The 21,450-nt window shown below is 44.9% G+C and overlaps 1 protein-coding gene across 1 annotated transcript in view; it reads right to left on the bottom strand.

The window, feature by feature from the left end:
• LOC144762273 (ATP-binding cassette sub-family C member 10-like) overlaps positions 1 to 21,450 on the bottom strand; it is a 993,059-nt gene that overhangs the window by 851,363 nt on the left and 120,246 nt on the right. Inside the window, exon 5 of the mRNA XM_078647415.1 lies at positions 2,098 to 2,254. Coding sequence (XP_078503541.1) covers positions 2,098 to 2,254 — 157 coding nt within the window. The remainder of the gene's footprint in view (positions 1 to 2,097; positions 2,255 to 21,450) is intronic.

Consider the following 21,450-nt stretch of genomic DNA (forward strand, 5'->3'; position numbering starts at 1 on the left):
GGTAGGACAGAGGGACCGCTGGGGCTGCAGATGTATCAAATCATGAGTGGAATAAGTAATAATTTGGGCAGAGTGGCATGCCCCTTGCCCCGACCGGCCGCGGACGGGCGCAGACGGGCTAGCCGCCGGCGCGCCGCTGGCGCGCCCGCTGCGCCCGTCCGCTGCGCCTCCGAGAGGGGAGTGCCATTTTATGCTGTGGAGGGTGGGAGGGCCGAGCAAGTAATCTGCTCGCCCTCTGACTCACCCAAGATGGCGGCGGCAAAATTGACTCGAGCCGATAAAGCGCCTAATCGGCTGCTGTAGGCCCCGGGTTGCCGTACAAACGTGCGCAGAAGTAAGGAAGTGGGTGAGTGAGTGCCCAGAAATTAATATTTAAAATACAAAGTCCAAGGTTCAAAAATGCAAAGTGCAAAATGCAATTATTTTTAAAAACGTTTACTACACACAATGTTCCCGGCTTCCGCCTCAGGAACCTGATGCACGATCTACCTAAGCTGCTGCGCCTGAAAATGATGAAGCTTTTATGCTGTGGAGGGTGGGAGGGCCGAGCAAGTAATCTGCTCGCCCTCTGACTCACCCAAGATGGCGGCGGCAAAAATGACTCAAGCCGATGCAGCGCCTAATCGGCTGCTGTTGGCCCCGGTTGCCGTACAAACGTGCGCAGAAGTAAGGAAGTGGGTGAGTGAGTGCGCAGAAATTAATATTTAAAATACAAAGTCCAAGTTTCAAAAATGCAAAGTGCAAATTGCAATTATTTTTAAAAACGTTTACTACACACAATGTTCCCGGCTTCCGCCTCAGGAACCTGATGCACAATCTACCTACCTACCTACATACATAAGCCTTCATGCTACCAGTTGGCACATTATTGGTGGAACTCCTTATCAGTGCTGCACATGTCAAAGGTGTAAAACATGTGATCCTCTAAGACCTAACCTGCAGCGGCAGATGAGCTGATCTCTTATTCCATGCTACAAAACTTAAAAAGAGATTGTGTCTTTAGATGTGGTAGAATCTTCTATAGACAAACTGAATCCATTTTGAGCACCCTTGTAAATCTAATTCAACACATCTGTAAGCCACGTTTGCCTGGTATGTTCTTTTCCAGTCTAAACACCAAGCAGGGCACAAAAGCACCTGGCCACATCTAAGGTAACATATGGAATCAGAAACATCTTTGACAAGCTATTGCTGCACCATTACTTCTGAAATTGTTGAGCCCACCTACACAAATACATAGAGTTCTAAACATTCGCAATGTAGCTTGTGGATGTAGGAAGGAAAGCTGTTTTGGACCACAAAGTGCATAGCTGCTGTACCTATTGTAGATGGTGCTATACAAATGGTGAACATAGTGTGCTGTATGTGCCACTCATCATTGTATGCTTCCATCAGTCTGTGGCTCCAAGGGACTGCAATTATTGTGAGACTAGTACTGCTGCACAAGAAATCAGTTGGCTTCATCTAGACACATGAGCACCCCCTGCCCCGTAAACATCTGTATGGGTGTGTCACACTATATGAAGGTCAATAATATTGACCTACAACTATATCACATCTAGTACATTGCCAACTATTACATAGTTATTGTTAGTATATTATCATGATTGTTAGTTCCACATCATCTGTGTTAGGCTGATGTAGTGAATGCAATATAAATTATGTGATATGAGACATATGATATTTGTCATGTGATATAGAGGGTGTTCATAGTGCTCTTCTGCTGTTTCTAGGCACTGTAAATAGCATGTATTACTATTACGCAACTTAGTTGCATTGAATTTATCAACCTTTGAAGGACGGAAGGCTGGGATGGCCTAGCTGGGATTTTAACTCGTCACCTGAAGATCACAGCAGATGTTAGAGTTGGTTGTCTAACTCAGAGACCTTTCGTGCCAGCGTTTAATAGACCTTGTAAACAACTTCACATTTATAGGTTCCATTCAATGGTTACACAAAATGCGTTTTAATCCAGAGCTTCTACCAGACCTAATATTACTTAGCCACATTCTTCAAGATTAGGTGCCTTCTGAGCCTTCCTGACTTCACAATACTATGTCCTACTTTTCCTGTTCTGATCCTTCGCTGGCCTCTTACCAGTGACGTAATAGGAATTAACATCTTGATCAGGAACTTGGAGAAACCGCTCAATCCGATCCAGAGACACCTTGGCTTCCACAATTGAAGTTAACATCAATGGTAATTTGCTGAGTGACATAACCAGCATATCGATGAGAAAGAATGTTGGATAGACCTATGGAAAAAGAAGGATTTTCATTACATGTTTTTTCACTACATAGCCAGAGTTATTAAGTGACAGTGGCCTGATCTATATATTTGTGGAGAGGTACTTGGACGCAACGGCGATTACGTTTCAGCACCTGCCAATATAGTAGTCCACCCTCCAAATGTAATTGCGGGTGGACCTTAGGTGTGGTCACGGCGGAGGCTACCCTGTCTCCAATGTGAGCAAACTTCTCTGACAGCCTTGTGGATTAAGGGCTGTCGGGAAAATGGCTACATGTCTGCCCTTCTAATTGAGATGGAGAACCCTCTGCGCCAATACAGACATCAGGCCTGTAGTAATGTTTTACTGTTTCTTACCGCTAGGTAAGGCCTGGTGGTAAGAAACAATAAAAAGAATTATAATGCCACCACTGCCATGAAACATATTTTTTTTTCCCAGAATGCTTGTTTCCGGTCCAGGGAGGACCTGGCTTGGCAGTTCCGGCTGGACTGCTCTCAGTGTGGAGCAGGGTCAAGACTAATTTGCATATGGCTGGGTACAAACTGGGGTGACGTCACATGGCGAGCAAAATAACAATGGATTAAACCCAGATCTGTGACTCGGGGTAAGTGTTTGAAAAGTTTTAACACTCCATTCATAATTTTATTTTGCGATGTTGCTGTAGTCCGATGCCACTACTCAGATGGCCACTACTCCGTTGGACCGCAGCAGTAAGTTTTCAAACGGCGGAACCATAGGGGGCAGCTCTTTTGGAAGACTGATGGTCTGCCTGACTCAAAATAGAGCAGGCAGATTTAGGGTTCAGTGGATAAGGCACTCAATTAGGTTTGTGACAGATTGCCCTCTCTGGTAAACTCTCAATCAGGCCCTTAATTTCACAGATATTAGGTCAGTTTCTATCATTCGGGTCTAGACTATGACGTGCACCCCCAAAAAAAGATCATTAGTTGGGATGATATTATTTTTGTATAACATATTTTACTGAACTATCCTTGTCACAGGGATTACAAATGCAATCATTTAAACTTGTCATACATGTCATATTAATATGTGCTCCCAGGGGCAACTACACTTACAGCAACTATCATACATACACAATATCATGTCTCCCCTACTATTCTCCCTACTGAGGTTCTGACATGGTACTAGATCAGTTACCTTGCAGGCCTGACAAAATGAAAAAAAAATCTTTTAAACTAATTTGAGAACAAGTAAGAAACATTTACATTAACTGAGCCAGCTCCCATGCCTGTTCCCCCATGGCACTCGGTACCCCACATGGAGCACTTAGGGTACCCGTTCTCCTTCTATGAACAGACCACATGTCTAGCGCCATTGTCCTCAAACTGACTCGGTGTTGAATAAATGTAAAGTTCGGATTCTGAGCAGAATGTCATCATTCACATAACATATGCATCAAGCATTCTATAACTGAGGCCCAAACGTAATCATATGTAGTATTAGATCGTTGAATGTTATGTGTCAGCTTTTCTACTGCTAATGTGTGCCAAAGGCTATTTTTTAGAGTGGCATATGACGGTGTCTCCTTTTTCTTCAAGTACAGCGTGATTGGTCTCTTGGCTGCCACAATAGATATTATTAAAGGAGTTCTACCCCTTACTCCACTCACGCTTCACTCCAGTCCTGCAGATGAAATAAAATTACAGTGGGATGTCCAGGTGTTGTTACACCCTACTCACATCAATGGGACTGAGGAATTCCTTCCATAAGGTTTTGGTTGTCTTGCACTCCTACATAAGGTGGACAAAGGAGCCCTGTCTTTTTCACAACCTCAGAAAGTATCCCATATTGCAAGATACATTTGATTTAATTTGTTTGAGGTATTGTCATTAGTAATTCATATTCAGCTTTCAGGTGCTCATAAAGCTTTAATGCATGTTGCACCATACTCTTTCCCACCCTGGGTTGATGAAGTCACTTCCTATTTTTGGTTCAAATTGTGTTTGATAGCCTCAACTTTTCGGTGGAATGCTATCTCTTAGTAGGCTATAAAGTTTTCAAATCAGACCTTTGACATATAATGTATGCTTATAAACCTAGAAAGGTCTAATGTTGGCCTCTCTCATTTGTGGATGTACTACCCATTGTCCAATATGTGTGTACTCTCTCCTCTGGATAGATTTCTTGAATTCAAACAAAGACTCACTGGTCCCTTTTCAAACATATCTTTATTCTCCCTTTCTCTAGTTACTAAACCTCACTCTATTTATCTGCAGGATTAAAGTGGACTGGCGTATAAGGGACTAGAGCAGTATTCAGACCATTCGTGATTCACCCTTTAGCCAATCTTAAAAGGGGAATTGTAGTGATCTCTGAAATATATAGATTTTGGGGTCTCAGCTCCGTTCTAATTATCCTTGGAACAAGGTTTCAAATGGAACTCATTTCAAAGAACAATTTATAGCAACACAAATAATTCTGTGTAGATGTAATCTTTATATCAATATTCTTAGTCAGATCTCACTAATATTTAGTTCAAAAAATATATAGAGCACCAACTAGTATTTCTAAGTCTCTTCAATTCAGCCAAACCAAATTTTATTTGAATAACAGTTACATAGTCTCGAGGTACTTTTATCAAAAAACACTTTGTGAGTGATAAGAGTTTCTTTTCAATAGGAGAAGAGAGAAATAAACAGATGCCAAGTGTACGGAAAACCAAAACCGAACAAAGGTAAACACAGAGAAGAGATAATGGGTGGATAAATGGTATATTGGTTATTTTCTTTAAAAGACAGCCAATAATATTCAATATAGTCAGGGACATGGGATAAATCTGTGTGTCACAGTTACAGAGAAACAGTCTGTCTTTGTATATGTTGACAGTGTTTCGACCCTTTAAGGAATACAAGGGCCTCATCAGGACTGTAATAAACTGGAGTCAGAGAGGAAAATAATAGAAACTGTTAGGCAGCTGTATTTTTATGGTCTGAATTAATTAGCAGGAGGTGAAGGGATACAGACTGACTGATTGTATAGGGGTCCTATCCACTATGTAGGGACTCACTCTGGTTTGCAACAAGGTATTGGGCCAGGATGGTTATGACGGCTCCTGTTGCCAACTTGCAAGGGGCAGTTGTCCCCTACTTCTTCCTACAAAAGGAAGGCACTGCATGTATTTATTTACAATATATGAGAAACTGATTGGTAATACAGCCATATGGGCTGGATTAATGCTCACCATAAAGTTTCCAAAAGCAGCTTGGGTGGGGTTTGATCAACAATACGATGCCCTGTTAATTGAAACAAAGTAGATGGATTTTAGAAACATTGGGGCATATTTACAAAAAAGTGACGAAGCGTGGTGTTAGCTTTCTTAGCTTAACGCAGCGCTCCGCCATTTCTGATACACAGGGCTGCACTGTACTTACAACAATACGGTGGAAACAAAAGTTTTTCCCCCCCAAATGCTGTGTTGAATGCATCCCAGTTTTTATTGAGAAAGGTGTCACGCGGACCGTTCCCTGACAAGTAGCTCTTGATGCCCTGTGATAGTTTAACTTTATTTGCCAGATCACTTACTAAGTTTGGTTGCTATTTCCAATTTCCCTTCCTTTTTTAGATGAGCTTCCCTCCAAGTGAATTTCTAATTGGCAATGATCTGAAATTGTGACCCCTTTAATTTGTGTGCTGTGAAGTGTGCAAAGTAAGCATTTAGAAATTAAGTTGATTGTTTTCAATCATTTATGAATATGGGAGACAAAAACAATAGCTTCCTTCTCTAAACGGAGGTGCTGCACTGCCTCCCGCCTCCTATCCATAACCTAACACCCATCCCAATCCTCGCCCCCACATCTATGTTGAGTTTTATCTCTTCCTTAACTGTCTGTCTCTATGGCTGTGATTCATTGGTCCTGCTTTCGAAAGTAACTAAAGGTTACATGGTTTAGTTGGCGTATATTCAGCATCTATTTCGTCCTCATCATTGTTACGGATTCCTAAAAGGGACATAACCTCCTTTGGAGATTTTGTGGTGGTTTCAGATTATTGCCCTGTGAATTGCAACTCCTCTGGTATGGCCCATCTATATTGGATTTGCCATAGGGAAAGGTTCTGTATCACCTCTTTAAATTCCTGTCTTCTTTGTAGTGTCTATCAACAAAGGGGAGAACAGTGGGCGGACTATATTTAACGGGGTCCAGTGTACATGTCCGAAAGACTAGTATACAAGAAGAGTACAAAGTTCCCCGATGAGAGTGTGAAATACACATGAGTGTAAATGCGTGAGTAGCGTAGAATATGGTGAAAAGGGAGTTACTGTGTTACTGTGTTACTTTCTTTGTAGTGACACCACCTCCAAGTCCTGAAAAAACAAGACTACTACACTGTCAGAGTTTTATTTTTCTGGCAGCTGCCATGATATTGTCCTTCAGAGAATATCTGGAGAGCTTATTTATTTATGGCACTTATAGAGTGCGCTGATACCAAACGGTGTCCTGGCGCTGTAGTGAAAGCTCCCCTACCCGTGAAACCTGTTATTAATTGGTAAACAGCCTCGTTTTTAGCTTTTTCCGGAAGGCCAACAGATCCGTGACCTGTCTCAATGCAATTGGTAAAGCATTCCAAGCAGTGGCTGCCCCCAGAACAAAACTTCTGCCCCCCCCAGCGTGCTTTCCTGCTACGTGGGGTCCTGATCAGCCCTTGACTGGTCGACCTAAGCTGTCTGTTCGGTCTGTGCCACTGAAGGTGCTGTTGTAGGAACAATGGACCACGTTCATGAATCGCCTTAAAGACAATGCACAAGGATTTGAAGGTTATCCGTTTCCGCACTGGGAGCCAGTTCCCGGGAAACGGAAGCAAACTTAGGGATGCCCGAGACCAGACGACCTGCAGCGTTCTGCAAAACCTGTAGTTTATTGAGCAGCCCCTGTTGGGCCCCCAAAAATAAGCTGTTGCAATAGTCAAGGCGCGAGAGCACAAGGGCTGTCACCACCGTTTTCCTACTCTCCTCTGGCAAGAAGGGGAGGATCTTCCAGATGATTTTAAGAGACCAATGGATGCAGGAGGTCAGTGCATTTACCTGGGCTTTGAATGAGAATCAGAACTCCCAAGTTTTTCACCTTTGTGACAGGAGTGGGAAGAGTCCCCATCCCTTCTGGCCACCATTTGGGACTCCAAAAGTTGACATCTGAGGCAAAGAGTACCACCTCAGTTTTAGATGAGTTCAGTTTAAGGCAGTTTCTGGCCATCCAGGAGCTGACCGCTGCCATGCATTCCTGAAAATTGGAGGTCACGCCATCCTCTGTCCCTGGGAGCAGTGATACCACAATCTGTGTATCATCTGCATAAGATGTTAATTCGAACCCGTATGCCCGGATGATCGGGGCAAGCGAGGAGACGTAGATATTAAAGAGGGTGGGCCTTAGGGAGGATCCCTGTGGAACACCCCCCCCGGCAGTTTGAAAGGTCTTGACTCGAACTCCCCCAAGGCCACCACCTGAACTCTGTCAGTCAGAGAGGCTTTCAGGATGCTGAGGGCCTTCCCCTATATCCCACGGTCCTCCAAGCGGTCCACCAACCTCCCATGGTGGACAGTATCGAAGGCCGCGGAAAGATCGAGAAGAACCAGGGCCGCTCTGCCCCCTGCATAAAGCACCTTCCTAATCTCCTCTGTAGATTTGATCAGGGCAGACTCGGTGCTGTGTCCTGCCCTGAAACGATGTTGCGCTATATCCAGGCCATGTGTGGCTCCTAGGAATGCACAGAGCTGCGAGTTCATAACTTTTTCTTTAAGTTTGGCTGGCAACGGTAGTCTGGCAATCGGCCGGTAGTTGTCGGGGTCGGCAATGTCCAATGTGTGTTTTTTTAACAAGGGGACAATTGAGGCCTGTTTCCAGCAAACTGGAAAATCACCAACTTCGAACATCTGATTAAAAAGCTTAGCTAAGACCGCGGCTATCGAGGCCGCTGCCAGCTTTGCCACAGATGGCGGGCAGGGGTCGTGAGGTGAACCTGATTTAATGGTAAATAGCAGCTTTTTGATATCCTCAGAGCTCACCGGCCCAAATGCTGAGAATGTAGCCTCCTGTGATTTGGCTGTGCAGTTCCCAGGTGAGAGTTCTAGCATGCTCTTTCTCACATGAGGCTCTAGTGATGTAAAGATGTGCTCCACCTTACTCAGGAAAAATTTGCCAGATTCTCAAAAAGTTCATCACTGAGTGGAGTTGTCACAGGCTGAGGTGTAACCAGGCTGGAAACAGTATGAAAGAGTTCCTTTGGCGAGTTCTTGGCCTCGTTGATACGCTGAGTGAAGTAAGTTTTCTTGGCCTCCTTAATCAGATTTTTGTAGGCCACCTGGCTTGATTTAAGTTTTTGTTTGTCTATGTCATGGTAGTTTATGCGCCAGGCCCGTTCAAGTTTTTTGCATACCAGCTTGGATTCTCTGAGCTCATTAGTGAACCAAGGGGCTGATGGAACTTTGCGTGTGGGGTGACACTTTATCGGCGGGGCTAAAATGGTGCAAGCGTGGTCCATCCAATTGGAATAGGAGGCCGCTGCTTTATTTACATCTCTTGGCAAAGGGGCCATAGTGGCCCCCAACAGGTCTTCAAACCTGCTTCCTTCTATTTTATTCCAGGACCTGCAAGTCCTTGCTGCTTTCCTGTCCTGTTTTGCCCAATAGGGCAGTGTGGTAGAGATATTAAACCGCACTACAGAGTGATCAGACCATACAACAGGATCGGACTTAACAAATGTCAGTTCTGGATTGTTCGTAAATATCCCGTCCAAGGTGTGGCCCGCTGAAAGCGTGGGGCCTGTCACTACCTGTGTTAATCCCACCCCGTGCATCCCCTCAATTAGGGCATTCGTGTCCGAGATGTTCTCTAAATGAAAATTAAAGTCTCCTAAGACTGTGAAGGATTTTACGCACAGGGCCTCCTCTAAAAGGCTGCCAACAGTGTCTAAGAAGCACGCTCTCGCACCCGGGGGCCTATAGAGAAGACAACCCCTGAAAGACTGGTGGTTAGACAAAATGAGCTTAAACCCCAGGATCTCGGATGTTTCGGAGAGCACTTGTTGGAACGACCCTCTGATAGCAGAGTGATAAATTACCGCCAAGCCACCTCCTTTTTTCCCCGGCCTGTCAAGAACAAAGCTCAGATATCCTGGAGGAGTAGCTTTAACTATGTCTGGCCCTGATGCCGCATCCGTCCAGGTCTCAGTGACACTTGCATATGTCTAGGTCATTTATTGTCCATACTCTGCTGCAAATCCACACTGTACACAGGCTCGATCCCTTTGAGGAAGTAGGTACTTTCTTTCCAGATGCCTCAAAACAGTTCTGTGACTAATTTAATTATGATGTCTTCTTCTGTTCCTACAAATTTCCAATTCTAATATTGTCCCACAGTGATATGTTTTCCAGATCCACTTTGTACAAGAGTCATTAGATTTGAACTTCCAGGTGGCATATTGTGTTGGGCAATTGTTGCTTTGTGTCTATTGTTTTTCATATTTGGGCTTCGGCCTGTTTCTGTCTTTGGTCCACAGTTTTAAGATCTCTTTAGATGTCAGCCACATAATTTCCAATTTCACTTCCTAGATTTGCTAAGCTGTCCTGCATTGTTTTTTCTATGACCACCTTTATTTCTTCCAAGCAGGCTTTTAATTCCTTCTCAGTGAACGTAGTTGTTTTCAATGCCATTTTTAATAAGTCTTTCTGTAAATCACCAACTCCTTCTGATTGTATTCGGAAGAAGACTGAAATTTGAGAATCTTGAGTGGCATGTACATTGTCCGACCTTCATTGGGAGCTCTGAGCTTGGTGGATTTTGTCCATTTTGCTAGCCCAAAAATAGTTTCACAGTTATTGTACAGGGATGTCCAAGGACAACTTTTGCTGCTGTCAGACCTGATTCAGAAGGCCGGGCAGGCAGGGTTTATTGGACGAACTGAAGACAAAATCCTAAATTAAACCTAAATTAAACTTAAGTTAGGATTTTGTCTTAAGACCAAAACTTAAGACAAACTTAAGACAAAAGCCTAACTTTTCTACACCTAAATGCCTTTTGTGAATACCGAAACTTGTAAAGTTAGGATTTTGTCTCAGATTACTTTTGTGAATCGGGCCTTGAGTCTGGAAATGAGGTGTTTCAGTTTGGACTCATGTTGAGATGAAGGTGGTGAACAAAGAGCTGTTACCACCCTGGTTCCATCAAAAGCAAACCTGAGACAGAGTTTGGATAGGAGAGTAGACACCATAAAAGATGCTGATGGAGATTAAAAAGGAACCAAGACTGTGTAGACATCTACATAAGGAACTCTCTGATGTGGATAGCAAAGAAGGTGCTTTAAAAGTTCAAGATATCTTTGTGAAGCAGGTGCAGATCAGTTCAATGGTTCAGTATATGGGAACTGAGTCAGGCACTGATAGTGTGCTGTAACAAGCAGGTCAGAAATATGGCTTATTTAGGCATAGGTTTCTTCAGGAGAGGAAGCATAAACGAGGCAAATGTCAGCAAGTACGGGCCAAAGGGCATGTGAACTGGACACAGGAGAGGATGCATAAACAGGACCAACTAACTTTTCCCTAATCCAAACTCCCATTAAGAGGACAAGCAGAAACAGGCCAATTTAAGCAAGTGAGTGTATACAGGCTATATGAATTGATATGAGGTAGGACAGGCACCTCTGAATTTGCAGAAATATGTGTGGACTGCCTGCTGGCATTGACCAGCTGTTATGAAGCACCTTGGAGTTTGTCTGTGCATGTCTGCTGTAGGTTCAGAGCTAGAGGGAGGGGCTGCATCCTGTCCCTACTTCAGCTCCCCTGACGTACAATATCTTATATGGCCCTGAATATTATCATTCAGCAGTAGTTAGCATGCTACATTGGCAACCAACATTTGCTCTTCCAGGTGAGCACGCTCAACTCTTGCAGTCATCAGCGACCTATGTAGTAACCCAGACATCTATCATCTAGTCAATGGGGAAGCTGCTACCCAAACTCTAAAGTGTAGCCACTTGGGAAAAACTACTCACCATCCCCAAAATTAGGAATAACAGAACAGCAACCATATATCACACTAATTAATCTCGCCAAAATAAAAGGCATACACAGACTGAAAGAATGCATACCACTTATCTAAGGAGTGGCAGCCAATGTCTAGCTTTAAGTGAACCAAAAACGAATCCTCTACCCTTGCAATACTAAGCAAAGTCCAGATCTATCCTGTTTCCATTACGTATAGTAATAATAATCACGTGTAATTTATATGTAGTTTTATACCACATACCTACCTTCCCCAAGCATAGTACATAAGAGGTGTTACTGTAGCCTTCAACTTTACCTCACTCAGAACGGTAGAAAGCTGACGGAACCATGTCATATCTTGACATTGTGACAATGCAGGTCACTGTATATTTTAACGAGAAGCATTCATCTTACAGAGTCAATCTGCCGTGTCTCCTACTTGAAGCTTCACAGAGTCACACCTCAACTCTAGACCAGCACAAAATCACTTAGATTCTCACAAACACATCACCTTCAAGATCTGCAACGTCACATACAAGGCAGTGATGACAAATGCACCATCCTATAAAAAAATCACCTTCTGAGTAGACCAATGAAACAGAAGAGAACATGACATAGGTAGATATGAAACCATGAAGTTCAGAAAAATAAAATAAGCAGGAGCAATCTTTGTCAAATAAAGCATCCAGGGTACTGAACAACATCTCTCAACATACATCAAACACTATCCTTTAGTTGTGACTGTGGTACAGGACCCCTTCAACCAGATTGTACCAGCTGCTTCAATCACATGTGTGCAGTGATCTTTTCCTCCTTAAAGATAGCAGCCTTTACCATGGTTACCTTATCCCTCTTACAAGAGACTGTAGAGGAGCAAGGTGCCTACTGAGAGGAATTACCCATAACTGGGAGTCTCCAAATCTAAGCTAATTCAAAAGTGGCATTGTCCAGCCCTCAACAGATACATGCATACATTGGGAAACCTCCATCGACTAAACATAGACACAACTTACCTGTCCCAGGGACAAGTGGGGGGACTCTCTGGGAAGATGACGGCAGTCAATTCTCATCATTTAAACACAGACTGACAGAGTAATGTGGGAATCATGGTACGGTGTTGCTAGTCCTGCAGTCAGAGGAGGTAAAAGTATGAACATAGACATAGGACATTTCAATGAGCTTTGCTACAAAAGCTACCATATTAATGAGAGTAGGGGAAGTGGGCTTTGCACAACGTGGCAAATGCAAGTAAAAAGGAACATTTGTTGGAAACATTTGACCATTGGGGGCCCAGTAAAACCGAATATGTCAGAGTAAGGAAATTTGGCAACTCCCTAGTATATGGCACTGAGGTATCCAGGGCATAGGTACACCAGGGGTCTCCCATGAGCTGCAGCATGTATTGTGCCACCAATGAGAGACCACTCCTACTGTGACTAAGGCCTGCCATTGCAGCCTGTGTAAGTTGGTGTTAGCACCACTTACGACAGATAACATTTGCCTTATATCTGTAGTCATTGCTCTTAATACCTATAAGTCATTCCTATGGCAGGATCTTCAGTCCTGAGGGCAGGGTGCGTGGTTACTAGTATTAGAGTGCGCCTGCATGAACAGGACAACCCTACAAACCCCGGAGGGATTCTCCAGGTTTTTTAAGAGCGGCCAGCCATTTTAACACGAAGTGTCCATCAGTCATTACACAATGGCTAACTATGTAGTGGCTGTGTCGAATCTGGACATGTTTAGTATCAAACATGTTGGCATCATACCCCAACACCGTTACTGGAGTTGGAGGTATGAGTCCATGCACAGGGGCCTCCTACGGGATGCCCCCAGGACTCCCCGTAAAAGCCTTTCAGGGTCTACCAGCAAGCGAGTGCTGCTGCAGACCACAGACACATTCTGCCCTCCTGCTGCTGAGTCAAACTCTAGCAGGGAAAGGTAGAACAATAGGTGTCCTGTCACAGGGAGGTGTGACCACCTCCCCAGACAGGACTTAGTGTATTGAGATGGGGTGGGGGTGCTTGCCAGCGCCACCAGACTATTTGAAGGGCACATTTAGTGCCTCTTGCATACTCTGGTTTGAGCCATTTCAGGAAGCCCTTGTCTTCTACTCTAGCGCGAACGTGGAAAAAGTTCATAGGAGTATCCTCCCCTGGGTCCACCCCGCCTGAATCGTCCTAACCCCCTTTCTAGGGTATTTAAGGGCTTACCTTTGGGCAGGTCCTCAGATTCATCATGGGACAAGACTCAAGTCTGAAACTACGTCACTCTTTGACTGTCTGGACACTTGGACTTCATTGGACTTCAACTGGAACAGGGACTGCATCATGGAAGACTCCTGCTGCTCTTGGTCTCGCTGTTCTGCAAGTCTTCTTTGTCATCTGTGTTTGTGCTTCTTCCAGGATCTTCAACAGACCTGTGGGCATCAAGGACACCAGAAGTCTTCTCCTTGGAGTGAAGGAGTCATTCCTCTGCATCTGCAGGCACCGCAACGAAGCTGACCGGTCTGCTGCTCCTGAAGTCCCACAGACTTCGAAAGACTCAGCAACACAGGTTGTGTTTCAGCAACTTCCTTGAGGCCTGGCCTGTCCTCTAAGCAATTTTGAGGCCAGTATCCCTTGTCAGAACTACTGGGAATGAACTCCAATGCACCATGTCAACTTGCTGCTACCAAGGTTTGTTGGCTCTACACTCCAGAGATATTCAGACTACAAGAAGCTCCAGCCTTGAGCATCTCTTCCTGCCAAGTACAGCATCCTCATCTCATCCTCTGCATGTGAGCCTTCCTTCTTGTTGAGCTGCTCACGGTCCTCTTACCAACCGGTCCTCTTACCAATCCCTGTGCCTTCGGACTGTGAGTCCTCCTCAGGGTATTCTTCTGCTCCAGTGGACTCCCCTTCTTGCTCGGGCCTGCTTAACTCTCCTGCTTGTGGTGCGACCCTTGGACCTTTCTGGTCTCAACGTTGCTCCTTCTTTGATTTCCACACCAGTTGCAGCTGCCAAGGCTTGTTGGTGATCCCGCCGGACACCGACCCCCTGGTTCTCGACTTCCGATGTGGACAGTTCGTGCATGGCTTCAGGTCTTCTTCAACATCGCCTGGTCCTCACAGCTACAGCAACATGGTCACCGTCAACACTACTGAACAATCTGACATCGGTGGGCATTGCTTTTCCGTGCCTCTTGGTCACCTCCAAGTGGCATAGACTCTGTCCGATCTGCTCACAGGTTCCCCTCTTCAAGAATCCACCCTTGGATTCCACCGGAATCTTGCACAGTCTTCTACAGTGGCATATTTTCTGAAGTCCTCCATTGTGGTCTATAGAGGTTTCTGATGTCAATTCGCACCTATGCACCAAGCTTCCCCGGTGTGGATATCCTGGTCCCTGGGGTATCCATAGGTGGGGTGACTCTTCATCCTTCTGTTCTCTACAGGGTTTCTTCAGGGTCCACTGGGAAGGGTCCTTCTTCTTGTAAATTGAAAGAGCGACTTTCCTGTGACTTCTTTTCATTCATTATTTTATTGCATATATAAGACAGTGTATACATCCATTGAAACTCATTATCACAGGGCAATTATGCATTTTTAATTTATCCTATCCCCCCACCCCCCAGCACCCATGGTGGAGTTGGCCGTTGCCTCACACTCTGTTGTCCTACATTTAACACAGTCCTATATGCTAGCTCCTTTGCAGTTTCCCAGAACAGATTTAACCGCAGTTGCCTGTTAGAGCCAGTCAGTACTGTTGTTCATGCGTTTTTTATCATCTTCCCTTACTTGTGACCCCCTGTGGAACAATGTGTAATGTCATCACCTTGTTGGTTTCCTCTTTATAAGTTTCTCATTTTCCTCTATCCATCTAGTCAATTGGGCTCAGATTTTTAAGCCTTTCATTTGTGAGTATATTCCCCTCCTTGCATAAATAGCCTTTTTCCAGATTATAGTTTGCAAACCGGCGAGAAAGCCATTGCTGGAATCCGGGGGGATTGGATCAATGCTATACATAGACGGAGAAGTGCCATTCCAATAAACACTAATTCCTCTTCGATTATCCTCCATGTGTCCTGAGTTACCCTAAGTCGTATCAGAGACTGTAAGAGGGAGCATTCCACTCCTAAGTCCTCCTTAAAAAAGTTGGTGAGCTCTTGTTTTAACTGGTTAAGCATGCTACAAGAGGCGAAGATATGAATCAAGTCTACCTGAAATAGTGCACTCCAAGGGCATAATGTTCCTTTCCCAGCCCCCCATTTGTCAATTTTTTGGGGGTATAGAATAGTGAAGAGCAAGTTTTGTAGTATTGCGCCTGTAGCCAGGCCGGGGTTAAAATACTCTGTGCCAATTTAAATGAGTTAAAACATAGGTCTTCTGAAACCTCAATTTCCTCTTTCCACTTTAGGCACGTTCATCAATGTCATCTTTCATCAGTGAGTTAAAAAGGCTATAAACTACCCATATAGACAGATCTCAGTTTTCCATCAGTTTTCAATTATGTCATTGTTAGCGAATCCTATTGGTCCGCCACCTTTCTTGTTTAGGAAGTCCCTAATTTGAAGATATTTGTAGAAATCCCTTGGATCTATCTCGAACCATTCTTTAAGATTTTTGAAAAAGACAAGACCAAGTGGAGAGAAAAAACGTCCAAGTTTTGTCAGTCCCACCTCACCCCACCTTTTAATTACGGGGCCTTTGAACATTTCTGGCACATTTGGGTTATTGCAAAGTGGTGAATAAAAATTGAGCCGACCGACTTCTATAAGTCTTCAAACTGCTCACTGTACTTGTATGCTTTCTCTTGCCATAATAACGAGAACTTAGGGAGTACAAGAATTGAGGTTGTATGGAACACGTTAAAAGCAGAAATACTGGGGGAAACCCTTAGATTCTCCCTGTCTTAAAAAAAAGAAAATGACTACTTTTAAATGATTCACAAACCAGCTTGGCAGCCACAGAAGATGATCTGATCAGAGTGCTCCAATCGGGTGGGGATCCTGCAGAAGCACAGGAAAAAAGTGGCAGCTTCTAAATCAGCTATTATGGAGATCATTGCGAAAAATGCCGCAAGCAGTACTGCTTGCGGCATTTTTCGCAATGATCTCCGTACTGCTTGCGGCATTTTTCGCAATGATCTCCATAATAGCTGATTTAGAAGCTGTCACTTTTTTCCTGTGCTTCTGCAGGATCCCCACCCGATTGGAGCACTCTGATCAGATCATCTTCTGTGGCTGCCAAGCTGGTTTGTGAATCATTTAAAAGTAGTCATTTTCTTTTTTTTAAGACAGGGAGAATCTAAGGGTTTCCCCCAGTATTTCTGCTTTTAACGTGTTCCATACAACCTCAATTCTTGTACTCCCTAAGTTCTCGTTAAGAAATTGAGGCATCCATTTCCTCATATGACTACAATATTCCTCATTCACAAGCAGGGCTTGTTCAAAACTCCACGTTACCCCACCCCCAGCTTTTCGTAATTTCCCCTTGATCTCAATCACTAGGGGGTTGTGGTTAGACAATAGAGCATTCATGGAGTAGAGAATAGGACACTAATATGAAGTCAAGTCTAGCGTGTTTACTATGTGGAAAGGAAAAAAAGGTGAAACCAGGATCAGAGGCACTTTGCCAATTCCAGAGGTCGCAGAGCACGTGATCTAAGCATAGTGTAATTAATGCCTGGAACACTTTCCGATTCCTACCACTATATGTCCAGTTAGTTTCTGAGCTCAATTTTGTTTCGGCAGGTATGTTTATGAGCTTTTTTGGCTAAATCAGCTTTCTCAGTATTTTCACTCTTTTCACTCTTCCCCCCATTACCCTTGCCTCCACATGTATCGATCCTCTTCCCCCGATTTTCGACAGTCATCGTGGTAGGCTGGGTGACTGCAGCCGTTGGCAGAGAAAATTGTGCATTTTTGATTCTAACGTTCTTCCCACCCTGTCCTGCCACCCTCATTTGTTGCACGAAAAGTCTTCCTTCGATAGAATGTATCCTCTGTGAGCAGCTCTGGCTCTGGTGCCATAGAGCAGGAAGTATTCCTCCGCGCTGACTGCGCAGAAGCGTAGATGATGAAGGATTTCCCTGCAGAGCCCCAGAGAGCGCCGCTAAAATCACCATAAGGGTAGCCTGGATTAGTGCAAGGTGCATCATTTAAATGAGTGTGCACCACATACTAGGCCAGACTCCTACAAAAATAGACTGCCTAATGCCAAATGCACACAGCTTGAACTTTGTGACTAAGGTCCACGTCAGGGTGTACAAAGGAAATTATGCCTCCATCCTCTTCAGCATTGGAGATTAGGGTGAGTCGATTTTCATAAGTGACATAGTGCTAGAAGTTGGGTTACTGCCTGGTTGTCTGGGGTGTGAGCCCTGGTCAAGCAGCAACCATAATCCTAATCAGGGTAAGGCACATGCAAACCCCAAATTAACCTGTGCTCAGCACCCTGGATGCTAGGCGGCACAGAGCAATCAGGATTAATTAAGAGGCACTGTGTACAGTATTTATGCAATACTTCAAACATGAAAACAGTGAATACATCACACAAGAAGTATCCCACACCATGTTAGGAAAATAGAGCGTAATTTAATAAATCGAACAAGTCCAAAATGACAAAACTCCAAATAGTAGTACCAGCGTGTTAGACCTGTCTGCCTTTGGGTAGCCCCTCCTATTAATTATTTATTTTGTCCCCTTTTTGCCCCTCAAACCTTTTCTTTTTTTTATCCTTTTGTGTCCACTGGATTTTTGTGGTGTTGACTAGGGGTTAGATGCTCTTTGGCCCTCATAGTCCTTTTTCCTGAGGTAGGTGCCTTTCCTGACTAGAAAGATAGGGTCACACAAAATGGTGGACGGCAACTGCCATAACTGACACTTCAAGGGAAGGGACCATAGGATTACACTAAGAAGGTACTAGAACCTTCTGGAGGGTTCTGGTAGCCAGAACCAGCCTATATAAGGCCAGAACCAGGGCGGCCATTTTAGATGTGGAGGTAGAGTGTCCAGGAAGAGCTTGGGTGGAGACTGGATAGGAGCAAAGCGTTAGCGTGGGGAGGAAGGCGCACTGAGGGAGGGATCAGCTTGTCCCATAGGTTAGCTACCCTACCTCGTTGACGTACCCCCGCCTACTGACCAAGCCCTATCGGCGCGTTTTCACCACCAGCTTTCTAAACTTGCTAATTTACCAGCTGAGGAGTGGCAGAACACCCCCCCCTGGGATTACAGCAAGAAGGGCACTCAGAAGTAAAGCGGATAGCCTAACTGTCCACCTTTCCCCCACCTCGGGGAACCAACCTGAACTGCGGCTGGAAAGTGCAGGTTCTAGCCCATTGTCACGTACTTTGAGGGTCCCCGCTGTCAGGCGACAGTCGAGTGTAGTAACCCTACCTCGTAGGGGCCGGAGAAGGGACCGTCTGTTGCCGGACGGCTGCCTCAAGTTGCGGGACGTTGGTGAGGAGAGTTGGCAGGGAGAGTCTGGTGCGGGCCAGCCGAGCGGCGGATCCGGAGTCCAACCTCGCCGAGGCTCGCGAAAGAGCGGCAGTGCAGAAACCCGGAAGAAGGGGGCGGGAAGCCGTCCAAGACCAGCCCGTGTAGCCTCCCCCCCCTCTGACGGAGAAGGCGCGGGGCGTGTCACGAAGACGCGAGGCTCGCCGAGAAGACGCCACAGCTCCGGCCCAGTCAGCTGCGTGGAAGCCGGCAGCACTGGGACCAGAACTTCCCCAGAGCAGTGGGTGCCCCAGCGGAGACCCGGTAAGATCGCAAGAGAGGGGCGGGGCTCCAGGAGTGAAAGGGGCCTGCTACGGTCTAGAAGTGGTGGCGGGGGAGTCTGCCTCACCTGGGGTATTACCCTAGAACCGAGTGACTGGGTGGGAGGATACTTCCAGCTAACGGCGCCAGGGACAGCGTTTCTGAAGCGCGTGGCCCAAGGAAGAATAAAACTATCACTACTCAAGACAACGCGCCTAGAAAACGGAGGGTTAACTGACTGAAGTAATGTACTGGACCTGAAAGCCAAGGTCAGAGGGCTGTATTGGAATTAAGAGGGAAACAGATGAGAAGGGTGTCTCCTCTTAAAACAAAGCACCTAGAGCCTAAGAATGATTTTGTGAGAAACGAATGTTCCCTTGTGATTAGAGAATAACGTAAATGGTTATATGATAAACGTAACTTCTATTGCCTGTCTTTATCTAGATAGCCAGCTGCTTGAACCTTGATACTAGGGGCCTGTTAGTGAACTGAACCTGTAATCCTCTGCTTATAGTAGCCCTGGAGCATCTTGAGTAAAGTACAAATTTGTCACACTGAGGAGTAAACTTATTCTGTGTACCTTAATTGAAGCTGTAGAATTTATATTCAGAGCTCTAGTTGCAAGAATTACCCCAGAGCTTTTGGCATTGAAAAAGTGATAAATGTATTAATGCTGCTTTGTGAAATTGGGTTTAGCCCAGAAAGTGACAACAGAGACATGTACTGTATTGCAGAGAGATTGTGCTAAAAGTAAAAAGAAATTGCTAAAGATGATTTCATAAAGCAACCCGTATTTTCCTAAAAATTGGTGTAGTGTTGTTTTTGAGTGGATAAACGTTGAGTTACTGTAGGGTGTGACGCAAATTTTACACATGTGCCTTGGAATTAAGCCTTCCCATTTAGTGCCAAGCTACCCTATGTGACTTGGCGATCCCAGGTCCAACACAGGGAAATTGAATTTGAAAGTTTTTAGAGAAAATAGTGCCAAAAGGTGTAAAGCGGCAGCTGTGCATATCTGGTCGCACCGGGACAAAGTCACAAGTTCAGGCTGACCACGATGTACTGCGAGCAGGCTACCGAGACCCAGTGAAGCCCACTAAACAGGGTACCTTAAATCCTGGTTTATGGAGCGTTCGTTGGATACATGTCAAATATGCATCACACACCAAAGGCGAATGGCTAGGTTCTATGATGCGGCGAGGCTGCTATGTGGTCCTGTTGCATGGATGTTGAGGATACCGTCAACAGGGGCTTGTGATGCTGAGTCGGAAAATCGTCATGCAGACAAGGCAATACGCCAGTTCTGAGGAGCTGCAAGGCTGTGATGAAGAGTCTGGTGTTGCTGTTGAGTCTGTCATCGATGAGAGATGTAAGAATCTATGAAGAGGATGCGTTGCACAGCTGCGGTTCCGAAGATGCAGCCTGTTTCGATGATGCAAGTCTCTGCGTCGGGTCCAATCCAAGCAGCAGCGGAGATGCGTAATTTCTGCTCAGGGTTGCAGTGTGCAGCAGAGGATATGCATTGGTTGTGCCAGATCCACAGAGTCAGGCAAAGCACCTTAAGCCCACTTCCAAGGATCCAGGACTGCAGTGGCACCACTTGGCAAGGTAGACTCACAGAGGGCAGAGTCCAGGTGCAGAGGTAAGGTTGTTGGAAGCCTGCTATGTCCCTGAGGCTTCAGATCAGGAGGTCAGCCAATTAATCCTTGGAATAAATGTAGGTTCTGGGTTCAAGTGGTGCAGGTTCAGTACTTCTCCCCAAATAAAGAGGGCAGCAGGTCAACTCAGCAAAGCAGACCCCTGGGTGATTAGTGCGCTATATAAATCGAAATACATTTACATTTAAGAGGGAAACAGATGAGAAGGGTGTCTCCTCTTAAAACAAAGCACCTAGAGCCTAAGAATGATTTTGTGAGAAACGAATGTTCCCTTGTGATTAGAGAATAACGTAAATGGTTATATGATAAACGTAACTTCTATTGCCTGTCTTTATCTAGATAGCCAGCTGCTTGAACCTTGATACTAGGGGCCTGTTAGTGAACTGAACCTGTAATCCTCTGCTTATAGTAGCCCTGGAGCATCGTGAGTAAAGTACAAATTTGTCACACTGAGGAGTAAACTTATTCTGTGTACCTTAATTGAAGCTGTAGAATTTATATTCAGTGCTCTAGTTGCAAGAATTACCCCAGAGCTTTTGGCATTGAAAAAATGATAAATGTATTAATGCTGCTTTGTGAAATTGGGTTTAGCCCAGAAAGTGACAACAGAGACATGTACTGTATTGCAGAGAGATTGTGCTAAAAGTAAAAAGAAATTGCTAAAGATGATTTTATAAAGCAACCCGTATTTTCCTAAAAATTGGTGTAGTGTTGTTTTTGAGTGGATAAACGTTGAGTTACTGTAGGGTGTGACGCAAATTTTACACATGTGCCTTGGAATTAAGCCTTTCCATTTAGTGCCAAGCTACCC

The sequence above is a fragment of the Lissotriton helveticus genome, chromosome 6, assembly GCF_964261635.1.
Source record: "Lissotriton helveticus chromosome 6, aLisHel1.1, whole genome shotgun sequence".
Lineage (NCBI taxonomy): Eukaryota > Metazoa > Chordata > Amphibia > Caudata > Salamandridae > Lissotriton > Lissotriton helveticus.